Source organism: Salvelinus sp. IW2-2015, linkage group LG16 (assembly GCF_002910315.2).
Source record: "Salvelinus sp. IW2-2015 linkage group LG16, ASM291031v2, whole genome shotgun sequence".
NCBI classification, from domain to species: domain Eukaryota; kingdom Metazoa; phylum Chordata; class Actinopteri; order Salmoniformes; family Salmonidae; genus Salvelinus; species Salvelinus sp. IW2-2015.
In genome coordinates this window covers 10,736,782-10,749,788 of record NC_036856.1, presented here as the reverse complement: position 1 = coordinate 10,749,788, position 13,007 = coordinate 10,736,782, and the positions used below count along the sequence as shown (strand labels likewise).

The 13,007-nt window shown below is 42.7% G+C and overlaps 1 protein-coding gene across 1 annotated transcript in view; it reads left to right on the top strand.

The window, feature by feature from the left end:
* The first annotated feature begins 1,863 nt into the window (after positions 1–1,863).
* Positions 1,864–13,007, top strand: part of LOC111975926 (ankyrin repeat domain-containing protein 13C) — a 93,957-nt gene continuing 82,813 nt past the window's right edge. The window contains exons 1-2 of the mRNA XM_024004598.2: positions 1,864–2,513; positions 11,055–11,096. Of these exons, the coding sequence (XP_023860366.1) occupies positions 2,132–2,513; positions 11,055–11,096 (424 nt within the window). The 5' untranslated portion in view covers positions 1,864–2,131. The remainder of the gene's footprint in view (positions 2,514–11,054; positions 11,097–13,007) is intronic.

Genomic DNA, 13,007 nt, shown 5'->3' with positions numbered 1-13,007 from the left:
TGGCTCCTTGAGAGGAGTTGACGTGGCAGAGCTGGTCTGAGTCTGCTGGGTCAGTCATGGCCAGTTCGTACTATCACAATTTCAGGTATGACCCAGATGCAAATGACTGCTGTCTGAACACGCATAAATCTGATTTAGTTACTTGTAACATGCTGTTTGGACCATCATTATTCCAAAACAGATTTGAAAAACAAGCATTAAGGCCTTCAGTGTGAACAAGGCTTAAGTGTCACCTATGAGTTGTAACTGTGGATGCTATATCGGTCTATGGTTGAGATGAGTTGAGCAGTGTGTCATTTTCTTGGGAACAGGAATGATGGTGGTCATCTTAAAACATGTGGGAATTGCAGATTGGTACAAGGAGAGGTTGAAAATTACCGTGCACATACCTGCCAGCTGTTCTGCACATGCTCTGAGAATGCACCCTGGAATACCATCGGCCCCGTGGCCTTGCAGTATTGACCTGATTAAAGACTTTACTGACATTGGCCTTGAAGAGCAAAATCACCCAATCTTCTGGGTCGATGGTGGCCCTCACAACCAACACAATGTTGTTATTGTCAAAGCGTACATAAAATGCATCCAATTCCACTGACTGTGCYTGTCTGTTAGTCAAGTGTTGTATGGGTTGGCGCCCCCCCTTGGGTTGTGCCGTGGCAGAGATCTTTGTGGGCTATACTCGGCCTTGTCTCAGGATGGTAAGTTGGTGGTTGAAGATATCCCTCTAGTGGTGTGGGGGCTGTGCTTTGGCAAAGTGGGTGGGGTTATATCCTGCCTGTTTGGCCCTGTCCGGGGGTATCATCGGATGGGCCACAGTGTCTCCTGACCCCTCCTGTCTCAGCCTCCAGTATTTATGCTGCAGTAGTTTATGTGTCGGGGGCTAGGTCAGTATATCTGGAGTATTTCTCCTGTCTTATCCGGTGTCCTGTGTGAATTTAAGTATGCTCTCTCTAATTCTCTCTTCCTCTCTTTCTTTTCTTTCTCTCTCTTGGAGGACCTGAGCCCTAGGACCATGCCTCAGGACTACCTGGCATGATGACTCCTTGCTGTCCCCAGTCCACTTGGCCGTGCTGCTGCTCCAGTTTCAACTGTTCTGCCTGCAGCTATGGAACCCCGACCTGTTCACCGGACGTGCTACCTGTCCCAGACTTGCTGTTTTCAACTCTCTAGAGACAGCAGGAGCGGTAGAGATACTCTCAATGATTGTCTATGAATAGCCAACTGACATTTACTCCTGAGGTGCTGACTTGTTGCACCCTCGACAACTACTGTGATTATTATTATTTGACCATGCTGGTAATTTATGAACATTTGAACATCTTGGCCATGTTCTGTTATAATCTCCACCTGGCACAGCCAGAAGAGGACTGGCCACCCCTCATAGCCTGGTTCCTCTCTACGTTTCTTCCTAGGTTTTGGCCTTTCTAGGGAGTTTTTCCTAGCCACCGTGCTTCTACACCTGCATTGCTTGCTATTTGGGGTTTTAGGCTGGGTTTCTGTACAGCACTTTGATATATCAGCTGATGTAAGAAGGTATATATAAATAKATTTGATTTGATTTGTAACCATTACCTTTTTGAGAACACTAGAATTTGACTTGTAGTTGCTAGTGTCCTAGTTTGCTTTGCAACATATTTTTTTACAACTAATGTTAATAACTTATTGATGCTTAGTGTGCATAATAGTAGCCAATGCATTTCATGATGAGTAGGCCTGAACACTGTAGCTATTGGGTTGTAACATTGTAARCACATTGGTTTGTAATATCCCCTGATACAATGTAACAACCAGAAAATAAATAATGTAAAATCTGTAACCATAAACTCTCGCGATACTACTGGCGGAAGATGGCAGATGCGCTCTGTAAGAGCCGCTTATGCAGGGACAGTTTCGGAAATGAGAAGAAGGGGACAGAGTTCTGGTAGTTACTTTGTTATTGTGGAGTATTTGCTACCGATTTAAATTGCATTGTTATTTCATTGTATTCATTGAAGAATTTGTGGTTTTCATGTTATGCAATTTACAGTTTTTGGGTGAACTACCATTGGCATTCTTGCCAACAAAATACATCTATTTGCCCAGAGGGTCATCGTCAACGGCACCCTCAGTTCTGCTGTCAATTGTTTAGAAAATGACCGGAGAAAAGATCCGCTCCCTGCGCAAGGACCATAAACCGAGCAAAGAAGAGGATTTACTGGAACCGGACGAGGAGGCTGCAACTGGGACATTTACTTTAACCAAGACTAATAATAAAGGCAAAGCAAGTAAAATCTTTAGCAATCACAAGTTGGTCAAATCTCCATCGACACAGCAACAACATCAGAATCAGCAATCGCATATAAATGCAAACACTAACACATTATCAACGGCGGACGATATCGATGATAACAACAAAAACCCTATCATACGAACCCGCGAAGACTTTCCAGTCCATGAATGTGTATTCAAGGGGGATGTCCGACGCTTGTCCTCGCTCATTCGAACTCAGAATATCGCTCAGAAAGATACCCATGGTAAGAATCGAATTGCTCTTTATCCTCATGTTCCAAACTAGGATACGTGACCCTGATGACACCAATACCGATACCGTCGGTAATATCGTTTTGTTTGAACTTTTCAGCTGATTAAATTGTCAAACCATTTTTTATTTTGGACGCAGTAATTACAGATTAACTGCAACTGCAGTGTACTGCAGTTGAAATGCAGTTATACTACTCTGTAACTGCTGTTACAATGCAAAATGACTGCAGTAAAAAAAACTGTTATTTTGGAAGCAGTATTTGAGGCATACTGCAGTTTTACTGCATTCTAACCACAGTTATACTGCACTCAGACAGCAATCTTTTTTCAACTGGGAATTTAGGGACACATCGCAATTTACTTGGGAGGGTGGGTTTGGCAGACTTCTTTTTTTGCTTTGGGGAGGGTTGTGTGTTTTCTTTATTGGGCACAGGGAAGGGTAGTGTATTTTCCCCCTAGTTACATTCGCTAGTTGCAGGTTTTACTATATAATTTCTTCCATCCTAGCCAAATTTCTTAATCTGCTAGCATGCACCTCCCCTAAATTAAGGTGTTTTGGTACTTCCCATATGCACTATGCTTTTCCTTTTCAGAGTGCTAATTTTTATTGTAAACTAGGTGGTTTGAGCCCTGAATGCTGATTGTCTGAAAGCCGTGGTATATCAGACCATATACCACGAGTATGACAAAACAAATATTTATACAGCTATAATTACATTGGTAACCAGTTTATAATAGAAATAAGGCACCTCATGGGTTTGTGGAATATAATAATATTTATTTAACTTGGCAAGTCAGTTAATAAGAACAAATTCTTATTTACAATGACGGCCTACCAAAAGGCAAAAGGCCTCTTGCGGGGACGTGGGCTGGGATTAAATAAATTAAATAAAAATATAGGACAAAAGACACATCACGACAAGAGAGACAACACAACACTACATAAAGAGTGACCTAAGACAACAAATAGCATAGCAGCAACACATGACAACACAGCATGGTAGCAACACAACATGGCAGCAGCACAACATGATAGCAGCACAAAACAGGGTACAAACATTATTGGGCACAGACAATAGCACAAAGGGCAAGAAGGTAGATACAGCAATACATCACGCAAAGCAGCCACAACTGTCAGTAAGAGTGTCCATGAGTCTTGAAATGAATAGTTATGCACGCTCAAGTTTTCAGTTTTTTTGTCTTATTTCTTGTTTGTTTTACAATAAAAATAATTTTGCATCTTCAAAGTGGTAGGCATGTTGTGTAAATCAAATGATACAAACTTCCCAAAAATAAATTTTATTTCCAGGTTGTAAGGCAACAAAATAGGAAAAATGCCAAGGCGGTGAATACTTTCGCGAGCCACTGTACATATGAGACGAGTAATGCAAAATATGTAAACATTATTAAAGTGACTAGTGTTCCATTTATTAAAGTGGCCAGTGATTTCAAGTCTATGAATATAGGCAGCAGCCTCTAATGTGGTAGTGATGACTATTTAACAGTCTGATGGCCTTGAGATAGAAGCTGTTTTTCAGTCTCTTGGTCCCAGCTTTGATGCACCTGTACTGACCTCGCCTTCTGGATGATAGCGGGGTGAACAGGCAGTGGCTCGGTTGGTTGTTGTCATCCTTGATGATCCTTTTGGCCTTCCTTTGACATCAGGTGCTGTAGGTGTCCTGGAGGGCAGGTAATTTCCCCCGGTGATGCGTTGGGCAGACCGCACCACCCTCTGGAGAGCCCTGCGGTTGCGGGCGGTGCAGTTTCCTTACCTGGCGGTGATACAGCCCGACAGGATGCTCTCAATTGTGCATCTGTAAAAGCTTGTGACGGTTTTAGGTGCCAAGCCAAATTTCTTCAGCCTCCTTAGGTGGACCATTTCAGTTTGTCAGTGATGTGTACACAGAGGAACTTGAAGTTTTCCAACTTCTCCACTGTGGTCCTGTCTGTGGATAGGGGACTGCTCCCTGCTTCCTGTTTCCTGAAGTCAACTATCATCTCCTTTGTTTTGTTGACGTTCCTGGCACCACACTCCCAGAGACCTCACATCCTTCCTGTAGGCTGTCTCGTCATTGTTGGTAATCAACCCTAAGCCTGTTGTGTTGTCTGCAAACTTGATGATTGAGTTGGAGGCGTGCGTGGCCAGGCAGTCATTGGTGAACAGGGAGTACAGGAGGGGGCTGAGCAAGGGCACCAGTCTTGAGGATCAGTGAAGTGGAGGTGTTGTTTCCTACCTTCACCACCTGGGGGTGGCCGTCAGGGAGTCCAGGACCCAGTTGCACAGGGCGGGGTTCAGACCCAGGGCTTCGAACTTAATGATGAGCTTGGAGGGCACTATGGTGTTGAATGCTGAGCTATAGTCAATGAACAGCATTCTTARATAGGTATTTCTCTTGTCCAGATGGGATACGGCAGTGTGCAGTGCGATGGCGATTGCATCGTCTGTGGATCTATTGAGGCGGTAAGCAAATTGAAGTGGGTCTAAGGTGTCAGGTACGGTAGAGGTGATATGATCCTTGACTAGTCTCTCAAAGCAATTGATGATGACAGAAGTGAGTGCTATGGGGAGATAGTCACTTAGTTCAGTTACCTTTGCTTTCTTGGGTACAGGAACAATGGTGGCCATCTTGAAGCATGTGGGGACAGCAGACTGGGGTAGGGAGAGATTGAATATGTCCGTAAACACACCAGCCAGCTGGTTTGCGCATGCTCTGAGGACATGGCTAAGGATGCCATCTGGGCCGGCAGCCTTGTGAGGGTTAACAATCTTAAATGTCTTACTCACGTCGGCTACGGAGAAGGAGAGCCCATAGTCCTTGGTAGCGGGCCGCGTCAGTTGCATTGTGTTATCCTCAAAGCGGGCGAAGAAGGTGTTTAGCTTGTTTGGAAGCAAGACATCGGTGTGCACGACGTGGCTGGTTTTCCTTTTGTAGTCCGTAATTGTCTGTAGACCCTGCCACATTAGTCTTGTGTCTGAGCCATTGAATTGCGACTCAACTTAGTCTCTATACTGAAGTTTTTCCTGTCTGAATGTCTTACGGAGGGAATAACTACACTGTTTGTATTCTGCCATATTCCCAGTCATCTTGCCATGGTTAAATGCGGTGGTTCACGCTTTCAGTTTTGAGTGAATGCTGCCATCTATCCACGGTTTCTGGTTAGGGTAGGTTTTAATAGTCACAGCGGGTACAACTCTCCTATACACTTCCTGATAAACTCAGTCATCGTTTCAGTATATTCGTCAATGTTATTCCGGCTACCCGGAACATATCCCAGTCCGCGTGATCAAAACAATCTTGAAGCGTGGATTCTGATTGGTCAAACCAGCGCTGAATAGTCCTTAGCACGTGCACTTCCTGTTTGAGTTTCTGCCTATAGGAAGGGAGGAGAAAGATGGAGTCGTGATCAGATTTGCCAAAGGGAAGGCGGGGGAGGGCCTTGTAGGCATCCCGGAAGTTAGTGTAGCAGTGGTCGAGTGTTTTAGCAGCGTGAGAACTGCAGTCAATATGTTGATAGAACTTCGGTAGTGTTTTCTTAAATTTGCTTTGTTAAAATCCCCAGCTACAATAAATGCGGCCTTAGGATAGGTGATTTCCAGTTTACATAAAGTCCCTTGAAGTTCTTTGAGGGCCGTCGTGGTATCGGCTTGAGGGGGAATATACACGGCTGTGACTATAACTGAAGAGAATTCTCTTGGGAGGTAATGCGGTCGGCATTTGATTGTGAGGTATTCTAGGTCGGGTGAACAAAAGGACTTGAGTTCCTGTATGTTATCCCAATCACACCATGAGTAGTTAATCATGAAACATACACCACCACCCTTCTTCCCGGAGAGATATGTATTCCTTTTTGCGCAATGAACTTAGAACCCAACTGGCTGTATGAACTCAGACAGTATATCCAGAGAGAGCCATGTTTCCGTGAAACAGAGTATGTTACAACCCCGGATATCTCTCTGGAAGGAAATCCTCACCCTCAGCTCATCAACTTTATTATCCAGAGATTTAACACTAGAGAGTAATATACTCGGAAGCGGTGGGTGGTGTGCGCGCCTCCGAGTACCTCTTCTCCGCCGGCGATGTTTTGGGTCAGCCTCTGTAATCAGTTCAATTGCCCTGGGGAACAAGGGATCCAATTCAGGAAAGCCGTATTCCTGGTCGTAATGCTGGTAATGCTTGTGAGTTACCGGCGCTCTGATATCCAAAAGTTCTTCCCGGCTATATGTAATAACACAAAAAAATGTATGTCCTAATAATGTAAGAAATAACACATAAAAAAAACGAAATACTGCAAAGTTGCCTAGGGGCTAGAAGCTCGGCTGCCCTATCTATCGGCACCATTTTTCACATTTCACATGTTTTACTCTGTTTAGAGTTTGTTATTGATGTCATTATGATATGCTATAGGTCAGGCCTTATTGGTCACGTGCATGCGATGCATAAGTGTCACATAAAGAGAGTGAAGGCTGAGGGAATCAGGAATGTTTTTCCTTAACACATGAAAGATTTTGGTAACAGAACTTTTCAATCAGAGAAAAAATAAGTAAGAAACATATTAAAATATAAAACGCAACATGTAAAGTTTTGGTCCCATGTTTTATGAGTTAACATAAAAGATCCCTGAAATGTTCCATATGCACAAAAATATTATTTCTCTCAAATGTTGTGTACAAATTTGTTTACGTCCCTGTCAGTGAGCATTTCTCCTTTGCCCAGATAATCCATCCACCTGACAGGTGTGGCATATCAATAAGCTGATTCAACAGCATGATTATTACACAGGTGCACCTTGTGCTGGGGGCAATTAAAAGGCAACTCTAAAATGTACAGTTTTGTCACACAACATAATGCCACAGACATCACACATTTTGAGGGAGTGTGCAATTGGCATGCTGACTGCAGGAATGTCCACCAGAGCCATTTCCAGATAATTGAATGTTCATTTCTCTGCCATAAGCAGCCTCCAACATACTTTTAGAGAATTTGGCAGTACGTCCAACCAGCCTCAGAACCGCAGACCACGTGTAACCATGCCAGCCCAGGACCTCCACATTCCGGCCTCTTCACCCACAGGATGGTCTGAGACGAGCCACCTGGACAGCTAATGAAACTGTGGGTTTGTCAGAAACCGTCTCAGGGAAGCTCATCTGCATGCTCTTCGTCCTCACAAGGGTCTTGACCTGACTGCAGGTTGGCTTTGTAACCGACTTCGTGGGCAAATGCTCACCTTCGATGGCCACTGGCATGATGGAGTAGTGTGTTCTTCATGAATGAATGTATGGCGTTGTGTGGGGCGAGCAGTTTGCGGATGTCGACGTTGTGAACAGAGTGCCCCATGGTGGCGTTGGTGTTATGATATCGGCAGTCCACGAACACAGTTGAACTTTATCGATAGCAATTTGAATGCACAGCATGGAAGGCTGCTGATGGGAGAATGGCTCATAATAATGTCCGGAGCAGAGCAAATAGAAGGGCATCAAACAGAGATACCGTGACGAGATTCTGAGGCTCATTGTCATGCCATTCATCCGCTGCCATCACCTCATTTTTCAGCATGATTATGCACGGCCCCATATCGCACAGATCTGTACACAATTCCTGGAAGCTGAAAATAGCACAGTTCTTCCATGGCCTGCATATTCACCAGACATGTCATCCGTTGACCATGTTTGGGATGCTCTGGATCGACGTGTATGACAGCATGTTCCAGTTCCCTCCAATATCCAGATACTTCGTGCAGCCATTGAAGAGGAGTGGGACAACATTCCACAGGCCACAATCAACAGCCTGATCAACTATGCGAAGGAGATGTGTTTGAGCTGCATGAGGGAAATGGTGGTCACACCAGATACTGACTGTTTTTTAATCAAATTCTAACAACTTGTTTTAAATAGCCTTCGTTATACAGTTGAAGTCAGAAGTTTACATACACCTAGGTTGGAGTCATTAAAACTTGTTTTTCAACCACTCCACAAATGTCTTGTTAACAAGCTATAGTTTTGGCAAGTTGGTTAAGACATCTACTTTGTGCATGACACAAGTAATTTTTCCAACAATTGTTTACAGACAGATTATTTCACTGTATAATTCACTGTATCGCAATTCCAGTGGGTCAGAAGTTTACATACACTAAGTTAACTGTGCCTTTAAACAGCTTGGAAAATTCCAGAAAATGATGTCATGGCTTTAGAAGCTTCTGATAGGCTAATTGACATAATTTGAGTCAATTGGAGGTGTACCTGTGAAATCAAATCAATCCCAGAACAACAACAGAGAACCTTGTGAAGATGCTGGAGGAAACCGGTACAAAAGTATCTATATCCACAGTAAAACGAGTCCTATATCGACATAACCTGAAAGGCCGCTCAGCAAGGAAGAAGCCACTGCTCCAAAACCACCATAAAAAAGCCAGACTACGGTTTGCAACTGCCCATGGGAACACAGATCGTACTTTTTGGAGAAATGTCCTCTGGTCTGATGAAACAAAAATAGAATTGTTTGGCCATAATGACCATCATTGTGTTTGGAGGAAAAAGGGAGTCTTGCAAGCCGAAGAACACCATCCCAACCGTGAAGCAAGGGGGTGGCAGCATCATGTTGTGGGGATGCTTTGCTGCAGGAGGGACTGGTGCACTCCACAAAATAGATGGCATCATGAGAAAGTAAAATTATGTGGATATATTGAAGCAACATCTCAAGACATCAGTCAAGAAGTTAAAGCTTGGTCGCAAATGGGTCTTCCAAATGGACAATGACCCCAAGCATACTTCCAAAGTTGTGGAAAAATGGCTTAAGGACAACAAAGTCAAGGTATTGGATTGGCCATCACAAAGCCCTGAACCTCAATCCTATAGAAATGTTGTGGGCAGAAATGAAAAAGCGTGTGCGAGCAAGTAGGCCTACAAACCTAACTCAGTTACACCAGCTCTGTCAGGAGGAATGTGCCAAAATTCACCCAACTTATTGTGGGAAGCCTGTGGAAGGCTACCCGAAACGTTTGACCCAAGTTGAACAATTTAAAGGCAATGCTACCAAATACTAACTGAGTGTGTATAAACTTCTGACCCACTGGGAATGTGATGAAAGAAATAAAAGTTCAAATAAATCATTCTCTCAACTATTATTCTGACTTTTCACATTCTTAAAATAATGTGGTGATCCGAACTGACCTAAAACAGAATTTTTACTAGGATTAAATGTCAYGAATTGTGAAATTTTTTAATGTATTTGGCTAAGGAGTATGTAAACTTCCGACTTCAACTGTAGTAGGCTTAGGGTAAGGGTAGCCTATGGGGGGTTTGATAAAAAAAAAAAAAAAAATGTAAAAAAACCATTGTTACAGGAAAAAAGCTTCTAAATACGAGGTTCACCGATTTACACCGAGGTTCTCATCTCTAGTTTCATGATGTGCATGGACATGTAGCCTACATCACGGAGGAGTTTTTATGCACGTCCAAAGCATGGCTAAAATAATGTAGGCCTGCCTACAATACATAGATAAAAATGGGATGTCACATCTTGTCCCATGCACATATCGGCAGTGTGCACCACCGCAATATAGGCTGCATTTACGCTGTCAAAATTCATGCCATAACCAACTGCCTTACCGCTTAAACCAGCTTTTGATTTGGTCTTAAATATCCCTTAAAAATAAAGGAGAGCCACACACTCTAGGAGCTCAGATGCAAAAATGTAATTACCACCGTTTCGACAGCCAAGCTGTCTTCATCAGGGTATAATGAATAAATATCCCTACCAGCACTGCCTAAAATTAGCACTTTGGATAATGTTTTTAAACACACTGTCACGCCCTGGCTTTAGTATTCTTTGTTTTCTTTATTATTTTAGTTAGGTCAGGGTGTGACATGGGGAATGTTTGTGTTTTGTCGGTTTTGGGTGGTTATATGGTAAAGGGGGTGTTGGGTGTAGTGTATGGGTTTGTGTTGAGTGTATGTGTCTAGCTGTGTCTATGTTGGGTGTAGTTGTCTAGGAAAGTCTATGGTTGCCTGAATGGGTTCCCAATTAGAGACAGCTGATTTCTGTTGTCTCTGATTGGGAGCCATATTTAAGGTAGCCATAGGCTTTCGTTTGYTGTGGGTAATTGTCTATGTTATACGTTTGTAGCKTGTATGTGCACTACGTTCATAGCTTCACGGTCGTTCATTGTTTTGGTTAGTTTGTAAGTGTGTTTTGTTTCATTTTTCCTTCTTCAAAATAAAAGGAAGATGGCTTATTTTCCAAATGCTGCGTTTTGGTCCATCAATTCCCCACACGATCGTGACACACACCTCAATTATTTCCACCCCTCCCATCTGAACACAAGCGTGCTAATGTTAGACAGGTAAATTGCCAAACATTGCGTTAGTGCTGGAAAATGCCAGTGCGCCAGTTTTTACATGACGAAATTGCAAGCTAACATGTGTTTGACACTAGCGCTGCCTTAATGGCAGCCAAAAATTGAGCCATTAGAGTGTCTGTATGCAGACCTAACTGTAATGCACAGTCTAAACTCTGTATTGTATTTATCCTCTTCAGGAAACACACCCCTACACCTCGCTGTCATGATGGGTCACAAAGGTGAGTAGTGCACTGAGTTCATTAGGGTGTTTGTGTGTGTGTGTCTCCGTGTGTGTGTTTGTGTGTGTGTCTGTGTGTGTTTGTCACAGATCACAGCTTTCTGAGGCAAACTCTAAAAGGCAGGATGCTCAACAGGTTGATCTTATGGATTTATAACTGACCAAAATAAGTTTGCAACCCCTTTTAATGGACTTGCCTTCAGACTAAAACCTCTAGAGTGGACTCCCGTGCTAGAACGGACTGTCTCGAGAATAGTGAAGATAGCATAACTAGCCTACTATTGAATCTAAGGCTGCACAAAACAGAGACTCTCTATTGCCGCTTGTCTATGATTGAGATGGGTAAATGTGGCACATTTGGCACACACATACCCTGACAGATGGAACTTGGCAGTGATGATGATTAGCGTAGCTGTACAAATGACTAGAGATTTGTATCTCCTAAATGTAGTCTGCTATGACTGTTGCAGATCATTCATGTTAGTGATCATCTCTCTGTATCAAGGAAGATACTGAGATGGTTTGATAAAGGGATTTTGTTCAAAGTCAGACTGTTCAAAAGGTAGCTAGTCTCATCCAATGATTTATACAGTATATACACGTCATTGGCCTCATCCCAGAAATATCTAGGCAGAGACCATACCCTGTCTCATCAGTTCTGGCATGTTGCATATTACGGAAGTTACATATTATTATTATTTTATTAACACAGTGGGATAATATATAGCCTATGTGGGTAGTTTGACACAAATAACTATCCCCACAACTGCTATAAGGCTTTGTGGAATCCATTAGTACATCCATATTTTTGTGTTGAGTTATATTGGCTCGACCGGAAACATACTTCTGAGTAAAATATTAATGGAATACCCCTTTACTAGATGCCTACATGTAATTTCACTGGGAGACTAAAGTACATGCTATTGAAATATTTATGCATTTTTGCAGGGGACTTTCAGTGCACGATCTAGGCTTATGTATTAAAAAAWATATATATATTTCACTTTTATTTAACCAGGTAGGCTAGTTGAGAACAAGTTCTCATTTACAATTGCGACCTGGCCAAGAATAAAGCAAAGCAGTTCGACACATACAACAACACAGAGTTACACATGGAATAAACAAACATACAGTCAATAATACAGTAGAAAGAAATCCATATACAGTGTGTGCAAATGAGGTAAAATAAGGGAGATAAGGCAATAAATAGGCCATGGTGGCGAAGTAATTACAATATACCAATTAAACACTGGAGTGATTGATGTGCAGAAGATGAATGTGCAAGTAGAGATACTGGGGCGCAAAGGGGCGCCCTCCATGTGCTCGCCAGAGGTAGCCTGACTGCCATTAGGTACCGAGATGAGATCCTCAGACCCCTTGTGAGACCATATGCTGAAATAGGCTAGAAGTCTCTGAGAATATTCCCACCTGGATTGTGCAACATTTGCCCATTATTCTTTTCAAAATTCTTCAAGCTCTGTGATATTGGTTGTTGATCATTGCTAGACAACATTTTTAAGTTTGCCATAGATTTCAATCAGATTTAAGTAAAAAAAACTAGGAACATTCACTTTTCTTCTTGGTAAGCAACTCCAGTGTAGATTTGGGCTTGTCTTTTAGGTTATTGTCCTGCTGAAAGGTGAGTTCATCTCCCAGTGTCTGTTGGAAAGCAGGCTGGACCAGTTTCCCCTAGGATTTTGCCTGTGCTTAGCTCCATTCATTTATTTTTATCCAGAAAATATCCCTATCCTTAACAATTATAAGCATATCCATAACATGATTGTAACGGCTGCTCTCCTCCTCTTCGTCTGAAGAGGATAAGCATGGGTCGGACCAATACGCATCGAGGTATGCAGTCATAATGAATTTATTTAAACAAAACCGAAAACACGAAGAACACTTGAATTGATAC